This window comes from Mixophyes fleayi, chromosome 4 (assembly GCF_038048845.1).
Source record: "Mixophyes fleayi isolate aMixFle1 chromosome 4, aMixFle1.hap1, whole genome shotgun sequence".
NCBI lineage: Eukaryota > Metazoa > Chordata > Amphibia > Anura > Limnodynastidae > Mixophyes > Mixophyes fleayi.
In genome coordinates this window covers 154632790-154658235 of record NC_134405.1, presented here as the reverse complement: position 1 = coordinate 154658235, position 25446 = coordinate 154632790, and the positions used below count along the sequence as shown (strand labels likewise).

The following is a 25446-nucleotide window of genomic DNA, read 5'->3' as shown; positions in this document are numbered from 1 at the left end:
TTATTTTTACTGGGTGCTCACAGAGGTGCAGTAGGGACTTCATTCATTTAGAGATGCTCAGACTCTGTTCCCCGAGAACCGAACCTAGCAGATACAAGTACCTAGCCGAGTCCTCGGAATTGAAAATGAGGCAAAACGTCATTGCTAAGTCGTCGGATCTCGCAAGTTTTGGATTCTATAAGTACCGCCTTCCACGGCGATCCAGTGCCATTTCACAGAGGGACACAGAAGGGGTAGGATAGTTCTTGGCAGTCTCTAGTGCAGTTGTGCAACGTCATAGGTAGAAAAGAAAGAGAGGAAGCAATTTTCTTCAAAGTCTCCAGTGACATTCAGGAGAGCTCCATTGCTGAAATACAAATGGGTCTGGCAGGCTTGGTCTTCTGAATCTGCAGTCCCATTGTACGGTGTTATCAAAATGGATTCACAGCAGTACACAGAAGACCAGGAGCATCCAGCAGCTGCTGGCAACAGTCATGAAGATAGTAATCCCTCTATGTCATCTGCTAAAGCATATGTTAAAGTGCATAGTGTTTTTATAAATCAGAGAAACAAAAATGTAAACCCCCTCCCCCCCCCCCCAAAAAAAACCCGGGAATTGGGGGCTGATTCGAAGCTCAGTGATGAACTTGCTTTTTGCTGTGAATTACAATGACTCTGTAGTGCATTGTCTGGCACCCTGGATTGGTCTGCTACTGTATAAGATTTTTCTATTCTCTGTAAATTGAGATGAGCAGGTTTCCAAAATATAATATTTCTATTCTTTATTAAAAGATATCATGCATAGATACAGCCATTACTGGAGGAAGCAGACATACGTCCAGGGTCTCAAATGCCAATTGACAATCTATATTTGATTAAGTCATTCTTTTACAGAAAACGTTACTCATTGCTTAAAAAACAAACCTTTCCAGCTTACATCACTGCTGGCACTCTTAGTCTCCATCATTAATCTTCATTAAAGTGACATGTTATTGGAGGGGTCTTTTTGAAGGGTCTTCTTGACCTTCTTTGAAGCAAATATGGTCAATTCATCGACCATGGCCTTATCTGTGAGGAGTTTGTATGTTCTCCCCGTGTTTTCGTGGGTTTCCTCTAGGTGCTCCGGTTTCCTCCCACACTCCAAAAACATACTGGTAGGTTAATTGGCTGCTAACAAATTGACCCTAGTCTGTCTGTGTGTGTATGTTAGGGAATTTAGACTGTAAGCCCCAATGGGGCAGGGACTGATGTGAGCGAGTTCTCTGTACAGCGCTGCGGAATTAATGGCGCTATATAAAAAAATGGTGATGATGATATTGTGAAATGAACATGTGACCCTTATATAACTTCTTGTTCTCTGTATTGTGCAATACGTGTTTTTCCGTTCTCTTAAAAGCACAGACAGATAAAATTCAAGTTCATTCTATTGAACTAATTGGTAGTATAGGGTTTTTGTTAATTATTACTTCGACACTAAGGAGAGATCTTCTGCCCTAACATGAGCAAGTCATTTTTGGGAGGTTGTTTGGCGATATAATTTCAACCCTAATGCAGAATCAGTATTTCTGCATTGTGAAATAGAGAGCAGAGTGAGAGCTGTGTTTCTCTGACCTTGTGACTGGAAAAAAGAAACCCAACGGTTCCTAGTCACAACACTGGCAGCCTGGTTTAGCGGAAACACATATTTTATACACACACACACACACACACACACGTACACAGTGGCCAGATAGCAAATGGTTAATGGGTTAAAAATTCAAAAAATATACTTTAAGATGCTGCACATTGCTTGATTTAACTCACCTCATCAGAGCCCTCCTTTGGTTTCATTGGGTTAGCATTTAGGATTCCAACAACAGTACCCTGATCGGTTTTCCAGTGCTCTTTGTGTACATCACCAAATAAGAACAGGGAAACAGATGTATCCAAATTCTTTAAGTCATTTAGTCGCCATATACTAAAAGTTTTACCCTAAAGAATGACAAAAAAAATATTTTTTTTTTAAAATAACAGGAAAATTAAAAAAAATGTATTTCAACTATGCTGTGTAATGTATACGATTGACAGACTACTTCAAATGAACAATGAATGCTAGCGAGCCAGAAAAAGGGAGCCAACTGTATAATTTAAATGATCTTACATTATTCGAACTTTGGGGAGTAATCTTCTTTACAACCACGCCAAAAGTAACCCAATCCTGATCCTCCAGCTTCTCTGTAGCAATTTTGTTCTGTAACTGAACCAGTCTGATCAGCTTCCTCCCATTCATTTTCTTATCCATTTCTGTAGACGACACCCTGGGATTCCTTTATTTACAAGGAAAACAAAAGATATTGAGACCAAATATAAAAAAAACAAAAAAACATTTCATACCTTCATTAAATACTTTTCTCTAAATGTAATGGGGGACACTGGACAATGTGGGATAAAGAGTGTGTAAAGAAGTGGAAGTTGCTCAAATCAATTTATAGGCCATAGCAGGTGCTTGAAAGGGTGGGGTTATCTTGAAAGGAACAAACACACAGAGATCCCCCAGCACACTGCTATAGCCAGCAACATATCTGCCATTTCTACTGTAGAAAAAAATGCAGAAGTCTTAGTTGCACACATTTGCAAATGAATGTTACAGCCACCTGCCACTCCACAGGGCTTTTGCTAATCCCAAAAGCACTCGCCAATCTAGTGAAATGTGCTCGCACATTTTCCGGGACAGACCATTCTACTCCAATGTACGGCTGGTAAATAACCAAAGTAATCCATCTGTCAATAGTCTGTTTAAAGACTGGCCAGCCTCGCTTACAAACGCCATAAAGCGCTAACCGGTCCTCTGTCCTGCATAAAGTCCTTGTTCCTGTCAACATGTCCTCAAGAACCAAACCACATCCAGAGATAGAAGAGAGCCCTCTTCTCTGGATACATACCCTTCCAAGCTAAAAATCACAATTCTCTAATTCTGGTGGAACAGATAGACCACTTTGGGTTGAAACAAAAATTTGGTCCAAAGCACTGCTCTGACCTTGTGCAAAATTAGGAACGGAGATCTACAAGAAAAAGCCTTCATTTCTGAACTTCTCAATTGGTTCAAAAGAGGGTGCTGAAAGGCAGTCAGCACCAAAACAGAGATCCCACAGAGCTACTGGAAGGGTGTGCGGAGTTTGCCGCATCACTCCATGCAAGAAGCTCTGTACTTCAGGCAAAAGAGCCGGTTTTCTTTCAGAGAAAACCAAAATGGATGAAACTTGGACCTTCAATGAACTCAGTTTCTCGGACATCTTTGGGGGATACCGGGACCTTGGGGTATAGAGTAGGGAAGGGGAACACTGGCACTTTAACTTTAGTTAAACAAAGCTCTGGCTCCACCCCCTCTATACCCCACCTCCTGCTAGAGGCCGGTCTAGTTTAAGTGCCCGGCGAAAAGGCTGTGTCTGGGTTGATCAGCAGACCTCTTCTGTTACTTTTATTATTTTATGGCAGGAATATGCAGTATGCAGCGTACGGCAAGCGCTGTATGGAGGGGGGGGGGGGGGAAATCAGAGGTGCTGCTAGAGGTATCTCTGTTGCCAGCCTCCCTCTCGCAACTTTTCATACCCTCCTATTAGCCGGGCAGAGTCGACGCAGGCTGTATCCGTCCTCCTGATCCGACAGTCAGATAGACGGCAGACACTGCGTGAGGAGGGGTGGCAGAAGGTAAGTGAACCCTCTCCCAGCACAAATGCTGAGGGAGAGGGCTAGAAAATCGCAGTCCCTGAGCAGGCCGCTTTTTACTAGAAGCAGTCCCATCTGTTAACATGTCAGAAGGGGAAAAACCATGCGTGGTAAATCTGGTGTTACATCAATGTTGAGATTCACCTGGGCTGTCTGTCATGTAAAGCTACCATCAGGTCAGTCAGGCGCAGAGGCACTGTGCGCAGCCTGCCGGCTTTCAAAGAGCATACCGTGTAATACAGCAGCTGCTGCTTTACATACGGCAACACATGCCTGGGTTCGGTCTCTCTCCAATACAGTGGCTGAACTTGCTCAGTTGGTGCTGTCACAGGTTGTGGTCGCTCCATCTTCTGGTTCTTTAGCAACTGACATGGGTACTAGTTTGCTAAGTCAAGGTTGACTGTTTCTCCCTGGCAGAGTGTGTGCAGCCTGCTTGGATACAGGGAATTGCATCCTCTGTACAGGGTTTGGTTTAGGTTTCTTCCTCTTAGAGAGGATGTTACAATCTGTGGCACCGTCTTCCTCACATAAGCGTAGGAGGATGGCGCCACAACTTCAGGAAGATAAGCCAGATTTTGACTGTAGTTCCCAGAATGAAGGTAATTTAGCAGTGAATTCTGACATGGATACTCCTTTGGTTGTGGAGGAGATTCATTCGGTTTGCCAGAGTGTGGAGGAATTAATACAGCTGTGTGTCAGGTACTTCACTTTCCTAAGTAAGAGGTTCCTCATGTTGCACAAGCTCGGACTTCCCCAGATAGCAAGTTCCAAGTATTTAGGTGACTGCAGTCGGTTTATCCTTTTCCTACTGAAGTTTTTGCTAAGTGGTAAATGCTTCCACGTGTGGATGCTGCAGTTACAAAGTTATCCAAGTTAACTACTATTCCTTTTCCTAACATTGCCACTCTTAAGGATGGTACAGACCATTAGGTTAAGCTTGTCTTTAAATTCATTTTCCTGGCAGCATGTGCCTCTTTCAGGCCTGCTTTGGCATCTGTGTGGGTTAACAAAGCAGTAGAACACTGGTCAAAACACCGTTTTCAGGGTTTGCTGGCAGGCAGGCCTTCCTCTGAACTGCTCCTATTACTGGAGCAAATTCAGAGGGCGATAGATTATTTATGAGAGGCAGCTACATACGCGGGACTGAGTGGTGCAAGTATTTCTGCCTCTGCAGTTACAGCTTGTCGCATTCTCTGCCTTAAGTCCTGGAAAGCTGATGGGGAGTCTGAAAAGGTTCTTGAGACCATACCGCTTTCTGGGGGGTCTTTTGTTTGGACCTCGGCTTGACTCCATTATCAGTCAAGCTACAGGTGGAAAGGGCATTTTTCTCCCAGTTAATGCTCCCAAACAAAGATTATCCAAATTCCAGTCCTTAGGAAGGTTTCGGGGTTAATATTCCTCAGGCCAATCATCCGCCCCTAGAGGTGGTTTGCAGCGGGGACATCAGGCCTGGTCTGGGCGACGTCCAGCTGCAAAGCCTGCAGACAAACAGTCTGCATGACGGCTTTTTTTGCTCCTCCGCTGTCGTTGGTGGTAGGAGCCAGTCTTCTGCGGTTCAGGGATCGGTGGTGTCAGTCTACTACTGATGTCTGGATTCGGGGAGTGGTGAACCAGGGTTACAAGATCGATCTGCTCGGTCTTCCTCCCAGACGGTTCGTCGCCACAGGGCTTCCATCTTGTCCGAGGAAACGATTGGTTTTAATAGAAGCGATTCAATCCCTTCTTTCGTCTGGAGTGATTATTCTGGTTCCTCATTCTCAAAGAGGTTTGGGGTTTTATTCCAATCTTTTTCTTGTGACAAAACCAGACGGCTCCTTCAGACCGATTCTCAATCTAAAGTATTTAAATACACAGGTCAGAGTGCCCAACTTCAAGATGGAGTCTTTACGCTTGGTCATTCTCGGCATGGAACAGGGAGAATTTATGGTGGCTCTAGACATCAAGGATGCATATCTCCATGTGCCTATTTGGAAGGGTCATCAGTCCCTGTTGAGGTTTGCAGTTCGGTCAGAGCACTTCCAATTTCAGGCTCTCCCATTCGGTCTCGCCACAGCTCCACGTATCTTCACCAAGATCATGGAGTTTATGGCTGCTCTGCTAAGGGCCAAGGGAATTACAATCATCCCTTACCTGGACGATCTACTTTTATAGGCAGATTCTTCAGAGAAGCTTCTGTTGCATATTCAGGTAGTAATCCATACCCTGGAGTCGCACGGTTGGATCATCAACTTCAAAAAATCCAAGTTGATCTCATCCCAGCGGATGGTGTTTCTGGGTCTCTTATTCGATACCCGTCTGAGACGGGTGTTCTTTCCTCAGGACAAGATCCTAGCCAATTTGGAATTGGATTCTGATAACAGATGCCAGCCTTCGGGGTTGGGGGGCTGTGTCTTCAGGCTCGGTTTCAGGGGCTTTGGACTCAGAAGGAATCCAAACTTCCAATAAATATCTTAGAACTGCACACAGTGTTTAATGCTCTAAGAAGTGCACTTGTTGCAGGGAAAGCCAGTAAAGATTCAATCGGACAATGTCACAGCAGTGGCATATCTCAACCTTCAGGGCGGCACCAGGAGTCCCTTGGCCATGAGGGAGACTCACCGGATATTTCTGTGGGCTGAAGCTCACGTTTCGGCACTCGTGGCCATCTTCATTCCTGGAATAGAAAATGGGGAAGCAGAGTTCCTAAGCAGGCAGACTCTGCATCCAGGAGAATGGTCTCTTCATCCGGAGGTGTTTCATCAGTTAGTGGTGAAATGGGGTCAACCGGATGTCGACATGATGGCATCTCGGTTGAATCACAGGGTTTCCCGCTACTGTTCCCGTGCAAGAGATCGCGGGGCAGTCGCGGTAGACACTATGTCCGATCCTTGGTGGTACCGCCTAGTGTACCTTTTTCTCGTTTTTTTTCGGTGGACTCCACTCCCTAGGGAATCCAGCCCAGCGCTGAACAGTCTAGGGTTGGTTAGTCATTATGGCAGGGAGACCCCTGGCGTGTGTCCCACTGCTATAGTGCCGCCAACCCTGGCTGGTTTGCCTAGTGCTGGTAAAGTGAAAATGGGGGGACCCCATGCAAAATTTTTCCCCGATTTTCACGGGACCAGCACTAGTCAGGCAGCACTAGTGTTAAGCTGGAATAGCGGGGGGACCTCACGCTTTTTTTTTTTTTTTTTTTCACTTTGATCTATTCTTTACAGTTTTTACGGGCTCCGGCAGCTGTATGACAGGTCAGTGTAACAGTGATGTGTTTGGCAAACTCTCCTGTGTTGTAACAGTGAGTTGTAAACACGAGAGTTAGCTAAACTCGGGAGTGTTTACATCGTACAAAATCGCCAGAGATGACCAGCGATTTTGAACATCAGTGTCAAAATCGCAGCTTGATACATTTCATGGTTTTTTTTCAAAACTCGCGGGTAAACACCCGCGATTTGCAGCGATTTAAACACGCTGGCAAACTCGCACTTTGATACATTTACCCCCAGCTCTCTTTAGCCTTTTTAGTACCTGTTGAAGCATGGCTACAGATGGAAAACCTGTATAGGAAAATCAAGGCCAACAGAACAGACATGTGTTAACTAGAGACGCCTGGAGATACCTCTGGATACCCCTGTAGCAGAAGCACTTCACCTTGTGGTTTAATTGAGACGCCAGCATGTTGATGCCTGACTGACCCCACCTCATCACGACCTGCTGGAAGACCTCCAAGTAAAGAGACCGTTACCCGGGATGAAGGGCTTACCAGTTTAGAAAGACTGCTTCCCACTTCTCTATGCCTGGGATGAGGAACACAGAAATATATGGTTGCACACAACAGAAGCTTTTCTCCATCTCCCTCATGGCTAGGGCACTCTTGGTGTCCCCTCCTGGCATTTTATGTATGTAACTGCCATGGCTAGTTGGATTGCACCTTTATTACCCTTATTCGCAGAAATTGCAGGGCTGCGTACAGAGCACTGAGAACCATTCAGAGCTTCAAAACATTCATGGTAAGTTTGGACTCTGGAGGAGTCCAAAACCCCTGAAACCGATGCTGGAGTATGACAGTCCCGCCCATCCCCGGAGACGGGCATTGATTTTCACCAATGTCCAGTCCCAGATGGCTAACAGACGACCACTGTGAAGGTTGTCCGTAGCAGCCACCAATAGAGCGAATCTTTCGTCTCTGGCGACAGAGAACATCTGTTTGGACAAGAGTTGATAAGACTTGTTCCACTTTGTCATTTACAAGTGTTTCAGCTCGACTTGATCACTGTGCAAATTGCACTGCTTCATCCCCAGCTGAAGCGAACACCCTTCTGTGAACTAACAGGGATTTCACCAGTCTCTGTTCCTGCCAGAGGACAAGGTCCTCTTGCTACACTCATTGCTTTCGTGTGTCAAATAGAAGGCCCATGAAGATTATCCTCTGGAAATGGCTCACGCTGAACTTCCAAAGATGGAATCCCACAGGTGGATCATCAAATACTCAGGTGATCTCCTGACCATAGACCGAAGCAAGGCCAGGGAGCTTACCTTGATCAGTAGATCATCGAGGTACGGAAAAACTGCCACCCCTCTGGATTGAAGGGCTGCCATTGCCATCATTATCTTGGTGAACACCTTCTGTGTTGTTGCCAGGCTGAAGAATAGAGACCGAAATGGATAATGTTGAGATTGATCAGAGAAGGCAATGGTGGCCTTCTCAAATTGGAACATGAAGCTACATGTCCTTGATGTTCATTGACACCATGAACTAGTCTCGCTCCATGCTGTTGAGAACAGACCATAAAGACTCAATCTTGGATCTGTCCACCCTCAAATGCATGTTTAGGGACCACTAAGTAACTGTAGATGAGAAGTAACTCCATAAGGCTGCTCCCAAAATGGCTGTGTCTCTTCTGGTGGGCTTGCCTAGCCAAGAAAAGCCACCAGGGAGGGAGTGCTGAAAAGGATCTCACCTCTCCCCAGTGTATAGCACTAAAAAGTTTGCTGCCGTCTGAAGGACAGCCTCATAGCTAGCCAGTCCATAGTGGGGGTATGCCTTTCTATCCTAGTTAGGGACTAGAATCCCTAACTAAGCCGGAGCCCACTCTAAGCATCCCCAACAACAGCTGTAGGATGTCACACAGAAAGCAACGTCCTCAACACAATAAAATAATTAGAGAACAAAATAAAAACAGAACATAAGTACAGAGGCACCCATTAACATGCGCCAAGCTCCTGTGGGCACTTAGAGGATTAGAATTTAGCCGAAAAGAGGAGGAGGACCTTCAATTTCAGCGCTAAATTTTAAAGTGCCAACACTTCAGTGTACCCCATGGATGTCAGAGAAACACACATTAATACTTAAGGGGATTTAATATTCAGAATACATAACGCAAAGACATAAATAACAAGTGCACACTGTATTCATTCGATCAGATAATTATGAAATGAGTTACATATAAAAGCAAAAGGCTGTAGACAGAACTCTCATGAATGTTATTGAAATCAGAGTTCACTTATATCAATAATATATAAAAAGTTATTGTAAAACACTGAAGTGATGACATCCAAACGCACCATAATGATATCACAGCCCACTGTTTATACAGATAGTACATACAGCACTTTGGATACAGTACACAAGTGATAATGTTTTTAGATAAACTATACCTGATTCGTAGTCCAGAGAACTTCTCAACAGAAATTTGTTGACTGACAGAGGGTCTGTTCGCTGTTCCCAGAGACATTGATGCTAATGCAGGGCTTGGCTGACTAGAGGATTTTGCTGCCTGAGATGACAAACCGGGGGTTTGGTTTTGAGGAGGGCTTCTATTTTCTACAGGAAAACAAATAGTAAGATGATCTTATTGTATTAAAGAATAACACAAACCAAAAACTGAAGATTTTTGATTAAATGTTATGGCTAATTACACATAAAACTGATAACTCCGTTAATTTTTATTCACGGGGGCAATGGAAACACTGGGGTATAGAGTATGGTGACAGGAGCTTGGGCACTTTAAAATTAACTTGAAAAACTTAAATTTCTGCCCCTCCAAACCCTGGAAGCGTGCATGACAGTCAGCATAATGGGCAGAATACCAAGCCGGTAGGAGCCCATCTGTGTCTCTTCCAGGAGCAGTGGCTCGATTCAGTCACAGATACCTGCATGGGTCATAGATATCCTGTAATCACCGGGACAATTCTTCACCACTGGCTTTGCAGGAAACCTAGCAAAGTGTAGTACTCTAAGGGAAGAGATTCAGTCCATACTATCCTCAGGTGTAGCTGTCCCAGTCTCAAAGGAACAGAAGGGGTTGGGTTTTTAGTCAAAGCTCTTTATGGGTCAGAAACCAGACCAGTCCTTTTGATCCATCCTTAACCTCAAGTACCTGAACATCCAGCTTTGGGTGGACAAGTTCAAGCTGGGATTGTCTGAGATCATCAACACAGAAGAGGGCAAGTACATTATGTCTATGGATATCCAGGATGCCTACTTGCGTGTTCCAATCTGGAAGTGACACCAGAGTCCTCGCATATTTGCTGTGCAATCCCAGCATTTTCAAACGTGGGATCTACTGTTCGGCCTGTCTACTGCGCTGAGGGTGTTTACCAAGATCATGACAGTCACTGCTACTCTTCCGGAAACCAGGGGGTTAACTTTAAATCCCTACCAGGATACTCAGCTGATCAAGGTGGGCTCTCTGAACCTTCTTCAGGCCCATTCGCAGGAAACAGAGCAGATCTTGGAATCTAATCTGACACCAATGACATTGTATAAACAGACCATTGACAGGTGGATTACTTTGGTAATTTCCAAGGGTAACACTGAGGAAGGGAAGCCTGTCCTTGAAAATATGACTGCACATTTCTAGCAGGTCAGCGAGTGGTTCCTGTGTGGCCTGGAATGGGAACTCGCTGAACAGCAGTTTGTGGACAGACATTGGGACGTCTCAAGCATTTTCAATATCCCCATGGATGAATGAGAAAATTAGATTTTTATTTTTTTTTTAAACTTTTTATTAGAAACATCTTTTTTTCCAATAAAAAGCATTACAAAATCTCGAGAGGTTAAGCAATAGCAAATAACACGTGTTTACATACAGCAGGACACAAAAACACTCTCATAGTTCTATCATATTCGGAAGATAATTGCGTAATTATCCAGAACAGCATAGATGTTGTTTTAACATTTCAGAACTATAGGGTATGGAGGGGATGGGAGTAATGAATAGAAGGGGAGGAATGTAGGGACCAGAGGACGGGGTGGAGGGCTGATGATTCACATATCAAATAAAGGAGAAGTAAACTTGTTTAGAAGTACCATTCCATATTCAGATTCCGCTAGAACTGGAGTGCAGGTTGATTATGATATAAGGTCCATGAGGACCAGACTTTATAGAAGGAGACGGAGGAGCCCCTCAGTATGCTAGTAATATGTTCCATCTGGTAAGTATACCAGATCCGACTGCAGACCATCTGGAGAGTTGGCGGTGTGGAGTTTTTTCAAGAGGTCGCTATCTGACAAGTGGCAGCACTGACAATGCTGTGCCTAAGTAGCTTGTGAGCAAGTTTGGTGAGGTCTGGAAGGTGCAGCGGTAGCAGAATAGGCTTAGGATCAGGTGGAATATGAGTATCTAAAATTGTTAAAGCTAGCACAAGGACTGCTGTCCAGTATGGTCGCATCCCGGGACAGTCCACAGTTTCTCCAGCAGTCAGAGCTGGTCTGTGGGTATATTTTTTGTAGCCTCGAGGGGACATAGTACCTATGTAATAGCTTGTTAGCATTTTCTTTGATACAAACATTTATAGAGCAACGAGCTGTACTTTCATAAATATCCAACCACTCTTCCTCATCTAACTCGGTTCCCAGGTCCGCCTCCCACTGCGTCTGAAAGCGATCCTTAACAGTCAGAGTAGCGGGAGTAAGGCGTTCTATAGAATGGATATAAGGCCTTTGGAGGACGGGCCTGAGACGCACAGGTTCTCAAATGTGGTGGGTGGTCTGGAAGAGAGTTGGGCTTTAACCATTTGGTGGTAATGCCTAATCTTAAGATATTGGTGGAACTGTCCCGGCAAAAAACCACACTGTTCTACCAGCTCCGAAAATTGTGGAAATATTGTTGTCTTAGTTATATGATTGAGTGAGTAACAGCAGCTTGCCCGTACCTGCCCATTTTGTATACATGGAGCGAGACAACCCGGGCTTAAATGCAGGGTTAGACCACAAGGGTATTAGAATCGAGGGGGCAGGAGAGAGGGATACCAAACGGTTACATCTAGACCAGATTGAGAGTGATAGGGCCAGAACTGGATGGGCTCGAACAGAGACTGGGAGCCAAAGGACGGAACAAATCGGTGAGCCACCCAGTATATCCGATTCTATGTCCACCCATATCCTAGTTCCAGGGGGGTAATGTCATTGTACACACTGGGCCAGCCTCGGAGCGTAGTAGTTACGTATGTTAGGAATGCCAAGACCACCTGCCGTGGGAGAGTGCTGTAAAATGCGAGCGGAGATCCTAGGTCTCTAACCACTTTCATACTGCCGCCCCGGCAATATCCCGGGTTGTTAACCCGGGATATTGCCGGGGCACAGAGCAGTATAGATAAGAAGATTCCCGGGTCGGACTGGTTCATACTGCACCTGCCCGACCCGGGTTTTAGAAAAAGAAAAAAAGTGTAAAAAAATGATTTTAATTAATAAAAAATACATAACAAATGTTTACTTCGCTGGCTGAAAATAAGTTAAGTAAACATTTGTTATGTATTTTTTATTAATTAAAATCATTTTTTTACACTTTGCCATTTTTTTTTTTTTACAGTATGAATGGTGAGACCCGGGAATTACACGGGTTGCACCATTCATACTGCAGGCGAGCGGGGTCCAACCCGGGAATTACCCCTCGCAAAATCCCGGGTCTAAGTCCCGGGATTTTGTGGTTGGACTATCCATACCGCACCAAGACCCGGGTTTTTCAGCGTGCCTCTGCAAAAACCCGGGTTTTTGGTGCAGTATGAATGGGGTATTACTTGACCATATAAACTTCATTATAAGAGTTTGTAACAATTTCAAGATTGAAGGGGGGACCCTGATGGGGAGAGTGTGAAAAAGGTATAATAACCTTGGGAGCAAATTCATTTTTACTGACGTAATCTGTCCAACAAAGATATCATGAGTTTATCCCATGCTTGTAGATCTTTTTTTATACAAGCTATAAGGTGGGGGTAGTTGGCTTGGTAGATGTTTTCCACCTCTCTGGTGAGAGCTATACCCAAGAATCTTATGTGGTCGGAGTTCCAGTGAAAGGGGAAATTTAATTCTAGGAGTTGCTTTAGCTTAGGGGGGAATATGGAAGTCTAGGATATCTGTTTTGGTTGTGTTTATCTTAAAATTTGATATTGTGGAAAAAATGTCGAGTTCTTGAAATAGGTTGGGGAGAGTAGTTAAAGGGGTTAGTTAAGGTAAGGAGGATATCGTCCGCATAGAGGGCTATTTTGTGAGTACTGGAGGGTAGCTGTATCCCAGTTATATTAGGGTTTATATGAATTCTCGTAGCTAGAGGTTCTATCACCAAGGTAAATAGAAGGGGAGAGAGGGGGCATCTTTGCCGGGTTCCGTTTCGAATAGCGAAGGATGGAGAGGAGCATCCATTCACCTGGACAGATGTCGATGGGTTATGGTACAGGGCTGACACCCCCTTGAGGAAGCGATCTTAAAAGCCATACGCAGCTAATGCTTGCAACATAAAAGGCCAGCCAACGCGGTCAAATGCCTTCTCTGCGTCAAGGGACATGAAAAGAGAGAGTTGCTTGCTATAATCAATATGTTGGATGAGATCTATGGTCCGCCTAGTGTTGTCCGCAGCCTGTCGACCTGGGACAAATCCAACTTTATCTGGGTGTATTACCTTAGGGAGCACAGAATTGACTCTATTCGCAAGGATTTTAGCATATATCTTGAGGTCGACGTTTAGAAGTGATATGGGGCGGTAGCTACTACAAAGAGAGGGGTCCTTACCCTCTTTTGACTGAAATCCGGGCTCGGGTCGTAGCCAGATCAAAGGTGTTTCCATCAAGGATGGCGTTAAACCACGTAGTGAGTTTAGGGCCAAGGACACCAGCAAATGTTTTGTAATATTTGGCTGGGAAGCCATCTGGACCTGGGGCCGAGGACACCTTTATGCTGCGTATGGCAGCAGTAGTTTCCCCGTTATGTCTAAATTGAGAAATTCAATCTCTGCTTCAGAGAGCTGCGGGAGTCGGCAGGAGCGTAGGTAAGTATTTATTCTGCCCTCTAAATCAGGGGGTGGCGGTGAAGAATCATCTAAGTTATATAACGATGAGTAGCACGTCAAATTCTTTCACTATCTGGCTCGGATTGTATGTCACTATACCCTGTGAATTTTATTTGACCTAATCGTGTTACGCGTACGTCTCTGCCGCAATCTCCGGGCCAGGAGGGAATCCGCCTTATCACTTTTTTCGTAAAAGAGCTGCTGGGTCCATTTAAGACTGCAAGCTGTTTTTTTTTTTTTTTAGATAGGACCGTGTTGAGCTGGCCCCTCACTGCCGAGAGCTCCCGCAAGTGCGAGGGGTCTAATGAGCCCTGATGCTGAGTAAGGAGGGAGACAAGTCTAGTCTCTAATGTGGCTATCAGTTCTCTCTCCTCTTTGTGTCGAGCAGAAGCGATACTAATAAGCCGCATTGTGGCTTTGTGCGCCTCCCAGACTGTGGATGGCGACAAATCAGGGGTGTCATTGAGGGCAAAGTAATCATTAAGTGCCTCCGCTAGCTCCAAATGTGTCTTAGGGTTAAGAGGGTGTTCTCTAACCTCCATGTTAGGCTTCGCTTAGGGAGATTTGCTACTTGTAACTCAAGTGATACCCCCATATGATCTGTCCAGGTAAACGGATGAACCTCAGCTTTAAAGAGTTTGGTAGCTAGTTGTGCGTCTACGAAAAAATTGTCTATATGGGTATATACGTTATGTGGAGGAGAGTAAAACGTGTACCCCCTGTCCATACCTTTAATGACCCTCCATGCATCCAACAGGGAGAGTTCTTAAAGTAAAAGAGCAAACTGTTTGGAAAGTCGCGTGGGGTGTATTGAAACTTGTGCAGATGCTGTGACCGTTGGGGAAAATTTGATTTTTGAACTTAAACATATGCTTTTTTCTGAGTCATATAGGACCCAAAGGATACCCTTTCATTAGCTCTTGTTTTTGTTGGTGTTCTACTTGGAGAATATTGTTCACGCCTCTACCTCTTTCTGTACTCCTGGCTCTGTCCACAGGGCTTTGCTAGAAAAATACTGAAGTTCCAGGCAGGCTTTTGGGGTATAGAGGAAAGGGGGGGAGGTAGAGGATGGGCCTTGAGATTTGAGGTCATTTTAAAAGTGCCCAAAGCTCCTGTCACTGCATTCCATATCCCAGAGATTCTAGTGTCCCCCCATTGGACTCAGAGAAAAGAATTTAACGTTAGAAAATGTTAACATACAAATATCTAATTTGTGGATGGAGTTTCAAAAATGTAGCTAGTACATCTAGTATATAAAGTAGATTTGATTAAGGTTGGTTTATTCTTTACCGGACATGTTCAACTTTCTTTTAGGCATTTCCTGAGGTTTTCCGTGTGAGGTAGGTGGCATGCAAAGCTGAGCAGCTAAGGCACTGGATTCATGTACAATTGCAGGTTTTTTCACCATTAAAGGACTGCGTTCTGATCTTGTTGCTAAGGACAAAAGAAAAACCTACTGTCACAACTAGTTTGGACACTAAAGAAGAATGCATTAACGTTAACAGCCAATTTCACTTTTGAATAAAATATAACTCCTTCACTTGAATTGTGGAAAATCACCTCTGGTTCGCTTTCCCTGTGCTGTTGGGGTCCCTAATAAAACTGTGGAGTCAATTTCCAAATAGAGTCCCTGTTGGCACAACCTCTTGCTGTGTCATGCTGTTCTGGCTGCCAATGTATAAATCCCTGCACCAATAGTTATTATGCTAGGACTTCAGTGCGCTGATGCACGTAGCTTACCTAATCCTGGCACAATAATTATTTACACGTCAGCCTCAAGATGTAAATAGGAGTACTCTTATTTGAAACCAGGACAACTCACATTACTGAAGGATTCAATTTATATATTAAAGGATAGCCCATTTAAAAAGGGTCCATGAAAAACGTTCACACTTCGCTATAAGGAAATACATTTTACAGCAGGTGTCTGTAGCCAAAGCCAGTTGAGACAGTTATAACTAGCCACTATTTAAATTTCTCGTCCTTTTAGAATTCAAATGCTTTTCATAAGGCAACTGTTAACTTTTAAATCACACATGCAATTCAATTTAAAGCTGCACTGGAGTTGTACTATGCAAATTATTAATTTTAACCATGATGGGCAGCATGGTGGAATAGTGGTTAGTTTTGCTGGCTCACAATGCTGGGCTCATGGGTTTGATTCCAAGAAAATGACCCAATGTGGGTGCGGGTTTGTATGGTAAAGAATGTACACTGCAAGCCCCTCTTGGGCAGCAACAATGTGATTAAAAAATTCTCTATAAAGCACTGCTTAAGATATTGATACCACATAAAGATGAATAAAATAAATGTTATTCCAACTAAATATTTTGAAATCGCTTTATTAAAATCATTAAAAAGGTCAATACTTTTGAAGAGGAAAGCACGTTCATTTATATTTCTCATTTTAAGTGATCATTTTAGGGATGTTTAGTCAGACGACACTTCACAGTAAACGTACAAATACTGCATTAAAAATAGTAATAACCGCTTTCAATTGTGTAGATCCCAACTTTGTGCCATGCATTTCAGACTCTAAACGCATGACCTGAATTCTGAAGTCAGACAAGAATTCAATGAGTTATCTATATAGGGTCCAATGGGAAATTAGTGAGTGCCCCAAAAGCAGTTTACCTTTTAACTTAATTTTGTTGGTTGATTTCTGCTGTGCAGCAGAGCTTGGCGAATTGGCAATACCAGTTTCCTGAAGCTGTTCCTGCAGCTTCCTCATCTGCTCCTGCATTTTTCTCAATTCATCTAGTATTAAGATAAAAAAGGTAGCAAGTTAAATCACAAAAAAAAAAAAAAAGAAAAAAAGGTTGGATTATATTCAACACAAATGAAAACAGATATACACATACAAAGATTATGCAGGGAGACGTGAACACTTAGTAGAGAAAGATACCGACATGATTTTTCCCAATTATATTACACAGAGTGTCAAAATAATATATTTCACTATGGTGGCTATGTTAGGACATATCTCATCTATGTCAGAGTGACAGACATCATATACTAAACATTGGTTTACATATTATATGCATTTTGCTTATATAACTGAATATTCCTTATAACCTTCATATTTACTTAAGCTAGACATTTCCCATTATAAAACACACAAAGCAAAGCCCCTGCGCCTCCTCCACGCAGTATGCTGTCACAGAATTGTAAGCTTGGGAACAAGGCCCTCTTACCTGTCTGTCTATTACCCAGTACAATTTTATTACTGTGTTTCTTCTCAATTGTAAAACGCTATGAAATTTGCTGGCTCTATATAAATAAAGGTTGATAATAGAAATCACCTTGGAGCTCTGTGACCATGCGCATTTATATCGGCCCAAATTTTGTCAGAGTTTTAATATCCTTATATTTCAAACGTTAATGCTCATATCCAAAAAAATAAATATTTCTAAGTTAATTAATAAAAATTATAATTGCTAACAAGATACTTTTAAGGTTATATACAAAGTACAATACATGAGAAGTACAACTTCAGTATAAATTGACAATTCTTCACTTACTATGGTGAAATATATCAAATGTTTTTCATGAGGATAGCTGTAGATGTTACATAAGATTGTGGAAAAGATCTCATTTTAATAAATTGTCATAAAATAGAATCTGTTTAGGATCTCAAACACTGGGCCATATAAAAACAGCAATGTGCATATTGGCAAACAGATAAAATCTAAATTATTCAGAAATGCGTCTCTTACCTTCCAATTCTTTTTTTGATTTTTCCCGGCTAGGGTTGAGAGATTGCTCTTTGCTTTGATGTACACAGTTGTTATCTTCAAGATCATCAATATCTCCAAACAGTGTTGTGAAATCTTCTTTAACCTCACCAATGTCCTGTCCTTCAGTTGCACTGTCACTTTCATGGTAAGAACCTTCTTCATCTCCATCAAATAGTTCATCATACTCATCAGGCTGACTTGTATCAGGACAGCTCTCAGCAGCTTCATTTTCTTCCAGTAAGGATGTGAGGAGCTCCAGATCAGCATCACCTGGTGAAGCACAAGTGGATGTTGACAGCATTATCAAAACCAATATACTTTATTGCAATGAAACTAAACACAAACAGTAAAGCAGATGCAGGAACAATTGTATAATATAATTTTTTAACAACTACATTTAATGCTTAACTGAATGGACCATACATGTTTTTTTGTGCTAATCATGGGGTGTTTTTTTTTATTTTTTATAAAGAAGCAGAGCAGGTAAAGCCATTATTAAGCCACCTCTGGAAAGTATATAGTACAACTCCTCCTCCACCTGGTGTCTGAGCAGCTGTCCCTGAAAAACAGACAGCCAACACAAGTGGGAATATTGGGCTCTCATGCAGTGTTTCAAGAGAACGAACAGTAACTCATTTGCTTATTAACTCAATGGCAGCCTTACACAAATGAGACGTACCCAAACAATATATGATAGACGGGGTGGGCAAGAATATAACACCACAGTGCAAAGAAAATATTCAATACAACATTTTCTAACTTCTTGAAAAAATTTCCTTCCAAACTGAGCATCAGCAGTCACATCCAGTACACAATGTCTTTTAAAGATGTGACCACCCTGTCACTTTACAGGGGTCATCTGCTGAGCCTTGCACGTTCAGGGGGTTTTACTGGTGTTTTAGAATGTGCCCTTAGCATCCGATAGCCGTTCCACTTGTCCGGATCCATCCTGCAAGTATATGTTTTAACAGGAAGAACAAAAAACTGATCAATCTTTCGGAATTTCTTTCTTCTGGAGAGTTACAGGGTTATTGCTCTGACCAGATGCAGAGTATATAATTTTTTTTCCTTCTCATTAGTTGGTTGTGGACAAAGACTGAAGTATGATGTTGGAGACTACCTTAGGTAGAAAAGGTGGATTAGCTTGCAACATAACTTTGTTCATATAAATGTTCAGAAAAGGCTCCATACATCATGGGGTGTGTAATTCCCCCACTTGACGAGCAGACCAGACGCCAGTTTGGTGTTCAGAAAAACACTAAGAGCAGACACCAGAACCTTCAGTGTAGTAAGAGCAATGCCCTTGTCAAAGCCAATCTGAAGAAAATGTTGGTCAAATAGTTTGGGTTTGCACCATAGGATAAATCTCTTACAAATCTGATAATGAATAGAGGAAGAATTTTGGTTCCCAACTTGAATTAAGCACATTACTTTTATCAGAGGCTCCTTTGCGTCCAAGCAGGGATTGCTAAATCTCCACACCAAACAGAGCTTCCGGATTTGGATGAAAACCCGGTTATTGGTGCAGCAGATTTAACCGAAGTGACAGAGGTTAAAGTTGTTCCAGGAGCATTCCGCAAGCTATTGCAAACTAGGGATGACAAGGTCAAAACAGAAGGATCGGTGTAACTTCCACTGCTTTTTTCCTGATCTTCAGTAGTGTGCAATAGTAATGCGTGAGATAGGAGGGACTACATACTCAGTCTGTAAACTCAATGGCACCACCACCAAAGCATCTATTCATTCCGTTCTAAAGTCCCTGTGGAAGGACTAGAACCGGGCCACATTGGTGCGAAGATTTGTTGCCATCAGATCTTTTGGGAAGTCTTAACTTTCAGACCTCTGTGCAGAGCCCATTCTCCAGGTGGACTGGACATCGCCTGAGAAAAACAGCTATGCTGTTGTCTGTCACGTGAGGCGCAGGTAAGGCTATCAAACAGTCTTCCGTCTATGACATGACAACCAAAACCATGGTCCTGCTTTTGATACAGCCCAACTGGTTTATGAAAGCAACTACGGTTGAGATGTTGAAAAAGATCCTGAAATAGTTATAAAAAAAAAAAAAAAAAAAAAGGGGGAGTGTCTAAAAATGTTGTAAGCAGATGAGCGCCCCAACCTATGGAGCTGGAATCTTTTGTAAGCACAGCACATTTTGGTCATGAGAGAGACACCTCGCAGTCCTTTAACCTTGGATTCTGGCACCAGTCGAGGGACTCTCTGGTGGCCCTTGCGAGTGTGATTACTGGGCCAGAAGGTCTGAACAAAGATTCAACTGTTACAACCAGGCTGATGTGGTGTTCACATATAGGAACCGCTTTTCCCTTAGAGCTGTATACACTCATCAGTACTCTGCTGCCTCCGGGTCTTAAGCACAAGGTAGTAGAATCTTATCTACAGTAGAACCCTGAAGCACAAGAGTGTATATTTGGAGACATTATGTAATGAAGTGTGTAATACAATTCACAGATAGACCAGAAACAGGGATAGGCAGGATGGCAGTTTGTGGTTCCTATTCAGGGGGTCAGAATGTGTGGAACAGGTCGGGTAAATAGGAAAACCTGGCACCAGTACAAAAGGCAGATGCAGACAGATTGCAGTCAGGTCCAGACATCAGGTCAGATAGCAAACAATATGAGACAGGGATTAGTAATATAACCTCTACCTGGCGCCATGCAAAAACAATGCAGTGTATAAACAAGACAGGCAGCCACAGGGAAAGCAGATGTTGAGTAGAGCTCCCCTTCTTATAGGGGCCAGTGTGGTCATGTGACTGTTAGGTGCGTCATGCATGTGCGCTCACACTTTCTGCTCAGTTACAGGACAGTTGAGCAGATGAATCGGTGTAGTAGCAATGACATGAACCAGAGGAGCCAGTCCTATTGAGTGAGCATATTCAGTTGAAAGCCCTGTGTATGCCTCCTTGCCAACGGAAAAATGTTCATGGTAGAGAAGAATATACCCAAAAGACAGTGACAAGCCCATACTAAAGTCAGAACTGAAGTTAGAATGCCAGTTGCTGAATTCTGACAAGTTTCTCCTCTGGCAAAATATACTCTGTCTTGGCATTGTCTATTAGTACTCACAATAACTGCAACTGTTGGGAAAGCACAAGAAGGCTTTATACCATAATGATGATCCAGCCATGTCCCTGTAGGAACAATATTGGGTAGTCCTGGTTTGGGCGATATAATATGATATTCCTGTCACAAGGATGTCATTTGGATAAGGATAGGAATAATCTCCCAGTTACCGGAGAGTGGCCAATAGAACCAACAGTACCTTGGTGAAGGTCCTGGAGATTTATACAGGCCAAAACGGGAGGCAGGCGAACTGGAAGTTGTTACCCAAAACAAAAAAAACCCCAAGGAATCGATGGTGTTGAGTAGTAAATGGAATGTGGAAATGTGTCCTGTAGATTTATTTCTGCACTGTGTGGAGAATGGACTGCAGATTCCATGCGGAAATGCCTTGCATGAACAAACTGACTGAGCCGCCTCAAATTTAGGAAGATTCAGAAATGCTGATTTGTTTTCTACCAAGAAAAGCTTGAAATAGAAGCAAATACCTCTTTGGGCCTGTGGAATAGGAGAAAGCACTATGGTTTGCTTCAGGCCTTTGCAAAAATATATTCTATGGGTACTTACTGGAGCTCTATCTTGTACCCCTTCTTGAGAATGTTGGAAACCCAGCAATTTTGAGTGGCGAGTGTCCAGATCTCTCCATAATTTGAAATCCTGCTGCACACAGGACACAGTAGAGTTTGAGCCATTGAGAGCCAAGGCCTCCCCTTCTTTAACCCTGAATGGAATAAAAGGCTACTTTGATGCAATGGCAATATACTGTCAAGAATAGTGCTCCATTTAATAATAAGCTCCATTTTCCTAAAGTGCTGCAGAGAGGAAAGGGAAGGGCTTTATTTTCCGGTCGTGCGGTATGTGATGGGATTTACCCCCTGATCTTTTGAATCATCAAGTTAAGTTTGTCATTGAAAAAAGAAAAAAAAAGTGCCTTTAAAAGAAAGTGTGGTCAAATCATTCTTCGTCGCATGAGGATGCAGCCAGACAGTTCTTATACTCCTGGTAGAAAGAGCAATTATATTCAGTGACACTTCACAATGCAACTCCAACCCTTTTTGCATGATGTCAATATTTTTGAGAAGCTACGATCTACTTATCTTTTCCTGCACATCAGTTTGCAAGGTATCAGCCCATACAGAGTTCACTATAGTTCCTGAGAAAACAAAGCTTCATTAAACAGCCTTCTATTATCCTATCCACAGGGTATTCAACAGGCCTCCATCTTCCAATGGAATGGTGATCCTGGCCAAGGGACTGGTTATTACAGCATCAATTTTTGCCATTGAACACCTCTTAAAAGCATCTTTTTCTTGGAAATAATACAGATCAAGCCGACTCCTGTCCAGCTACTCCCATTCCTTATTAATAGGATTTTTAAAAGCCAAAGTGCACCTTTCCACTCAAAAAAGAGAGGAAGGAGCTGGTGCATTGTCAATCCCTATGGTTCTGTTAACACTGATGTTGTGGTCTTCTCAAACATATTAAATGACCTGGCATCTTCCTCGATATGCCCTGGCTAACTGCCAGATGATCATTTGCGATGCACGAGTGAACCCAAAGGCAAAAGGACCAGCCTACACATCATCCAAATCCAAAAGTGTGGATGAGACTTGCTGCTTTTCTTTCCTTGAACAGGCTCTGAAAGATTAAGGAGGGAGAAAAAAAAAAAATGTAGAAAGCACCCCATCTAGGGGCTTACCTGGAACAGGTGCTCTGTAGCCATCTAGGTGTGGGCTCAGGCACTATGACAGTAGGATGTGTGTGAATCCACAGAGGTGCTACTAAAGGGATGCAGGGAACAGCAAAAGCAGCTCCTCACACTACACTACATGAACACTGCTTACTAAACCGAGAGGAAAATTTAAAACTAAAAACCACCAGGGAGGGGAGATGTGCCACTATTTCCTCCTGGAGAGGTTTCCTTTTTTTTTTTGTTTTGTTCCTGTAGTGTCACCATATCCACTGGCAGTTTTACTAGTGCTCCTGCTGCTTTCAGAGTTTCATAAACACATCTGGTTCTATTTTTTTGGGAAGCCTTCAGAGAGCTCCAAATGCAAGTAATAAGCTTAAAACCTGCGTATTCCACACTCATTTTTACATGCAAAAACAGAAGCCAATCCCCCACACACACACAAAAAAAAAGAAAAAAAAAAAAAAGAGTCAGTACGTATGAAGCACTATGGTGAAGTGCTTTTCTAACTGAGCAGTCAGAATGTAACAGGTTTGCAGTTCTGTATAAATGTACTTTATGGATTGGTAGCTTAACACACACACAGGCAAAACCAGTGATGTCACAGCAACTTAACTGCTCAAGCATTCCTCATACAAAAAAGAGTTCCATCATACACAAGAGTATTCTGTCCTCCATAGTACATTTTAGGTTTTTGGAATCCACGTCAACTACAAAGATAATAGCACTCGTGGAAATGATTTGAAATTTTAAGTTAAAGCTTAAGTGGGTTTGAGGACCCAAAAGATTTCTAATTATTGACAAGAAAATTGTACAGACCCCTGTTCTATATAACATTCTATATTCTGTCAGCAGTAATACATTTCTGTTGTGACACAACTCTAAAATATGAAACCACTCAAGAGAGCAATAATAAATTAAGTGTTGCAGTACTATTACTACAGTTATGGTGGAAACAAAATCACTCATATAGGCTAGTAGTCTGGTATCTTGCTTAATGTCATACTTAAATCATGTTACAAACAGGGTAGTTTGCCAAACAACCTTCAGTTAAGTTTATTTGTATATGAAAGTCTCAGGTTATATATTTAAAGTGCACATCCATCAATTCCTATATTGGGGGAGGGGACGTGGAGGGTTGTTTTAAACTGGATTTATCTTTAAACTAATTTGATCATTTTTCTGTAGTAGATTTTAGTAATTGACCCTAAGGGTGTTTGTGGTTTGAGGATGTTTCTGTTTCACAAATCTGGTATAGAAGCTTTAAAGCGATTCCACCAAGTAACATGATCAATGTCTAGTTTGGCCACCTACAAGATCTGGCGATTCAGAGATTAGACTAGTCTGATAAAATGGCCAGAACAATCAAATTCTTGCTCATCCTGTTGATCATACATTTATTGGTAATAAACACATTTGCTAATATAAAAGAATGTGTGGTTACCTGAAAAAGCACAATACCACTATATGAGTAGGTCCCCACCAGACCAACTAAAGTCAATGAAAGGAACAAAATTCAACATGCATTTTTCAAAAAAAAAAAAAAAAAAAAAAATAATTTTGAAAAAATTATTCTATTTAAATTTTATTTCTTCCAAAATATAAATAAAAACATTGAGAATTTACCTTCCATGACTGCTTAATGTCTGGATCTTAACCAAATGGCAAGTTAGACCTATAACAAGATATAAAAACAGTTAATATTTCCCATTAGCTTTCATTTATAAGGTGTTGATATACTAGGCAGCATTGTACATTGGGGAAGGGGCGGGGGGTGTCATGATAGAACCATAGAACGACATGAAACAAAAGGTAAAAGGTAACCCTGCACTATTCTCCTTTCCCTCCTGGACAGCTTACACATTTACACTGAGATCAGACACAAGATTAAAACCACTGACAAATGAATTGAATAACATGAATTATTTTGTTACAATAGCTCCTGTAAAGGGGTGGGAAATATTAGGCGTCAAGTGAACAGTCAGTTCTTGAAATTGATGTGTTGGAAGCAGGAAAAATGGGGAAGCGCAAGAAACAACTTTGACAAGGGCCAAGTTGTGATGGTTAGACGAGTGGGTCAGAGAATCTCCAAATTGGCAGGACTTCTAAGGTGTTCCCGATATGCAGTAGTTTGTCCTTCCTTGGACCACTTTTTGTAGGTACTATCGGTGAACCAGCAACAGGGTCGTGGGCACCCAAGGCACATTAATGCGTGTGGCGCGCAAAGGCTATCCCGTGTGGTCCAATCCCACAGAAGAGCTAATGTAGCAGAAATTGGTCAAAAAAGTGGAATGTTGGCTATGATAGAAAGGTGTCCGCATACACAGTGCATCGTAACGCGCTGCCTATGGAGCTGCGTAGCCGCAGACCAGTCAGAATGCCCATTGAGACCCCTGTCCACTGCCAAAAGCACTTACTCGTGAGCACCAGAAGCGGGCCTTGAAGCAATGGAAGTAGTTGGCCTGGTCACGTTTACATCATGTGTACAGCCAGGTCTGTCCTTTACCAGGGAAAGAGTTGGCACCAAGATGCACTATTGAAAGAAGGCAAGCTGGATGAGGCAGTGTGATGCTCTGGGCAAGATTTTGCTGGGAAGCCATGGGTCCTGGAATTCATGTGCATGTTACTTTCATATGTACTACCTAACTAAACATTGTTGCAGACCAAGTACAAATCTTCATTTCTTAAAGAACTCCTTTAAGAATTCTATCGACGGCTGAAGTTAGCTTCTTATTCACTACTTATTTATGCTCCAGCTTCTTATTCAGAAAAGCTTATTTTTAAAGGATTAAATCAATTTGGATCACTGATTTCACATCAGATTAACACTAAAGGGGTCCTTTATACAAAACGCATTAGTAGTTTGCCTGACCCAATGCTGTTTTGGGCACGCACTCAGGTGTCAAAGTGGGCACAGATAGCTTTTTGAGCATTTTGAATGAGTAGCTGCAGATTTGCAAGGGTTAAATGCCGTTGGGCCACCAATTTTGACAGTGTCT

The 25446-nt window shown here is 42.6% G+C and overlaps 1 protein-coding gene across 2 annotated transcripts in view; it reads right to left on the bottom strand.

The window, feature by feature from the left end:
* The window catches only part of MCM10 (minichromosome maintenance 10 replication initiation factor), a 76822-nt gene that overhangs the window by 26586 nt on the left and 24790 nt on the right, over positions 1-25446 (bottom strand). For both annotated transcript variants that reach the window (XM_075208655.1, XM_075208654.1), the window contains exons 2-8: positions 24074-24122; positions 17660-17950; positions 16578-16700; positions 15234-15377; positions 9316-9481; positions 2120-2285; positions 1783-1950 (exon numbers count right to left, since the gene is read on the bottom strand). In XM_075208655.1, coding sequence (XP_075064756.1) covers positions 1783-1950; positions 2120-2285; positions 9316-9481; positions 15234-15377; positions 16578-16700; positions 17660-17950; positions 24074-24080 — 1065 coding nt within the window. In that variant the 5' untranslated portion in view covers positions 24081-24122. The remainder of the gene's footprint in view (positions 1-1782; positions 1951-2119; positions 2286-9315; positions 9482-15233; positions 15378-16577; positions 16701-17659; positions 17951-24073; positions 24123-25446) is intronic.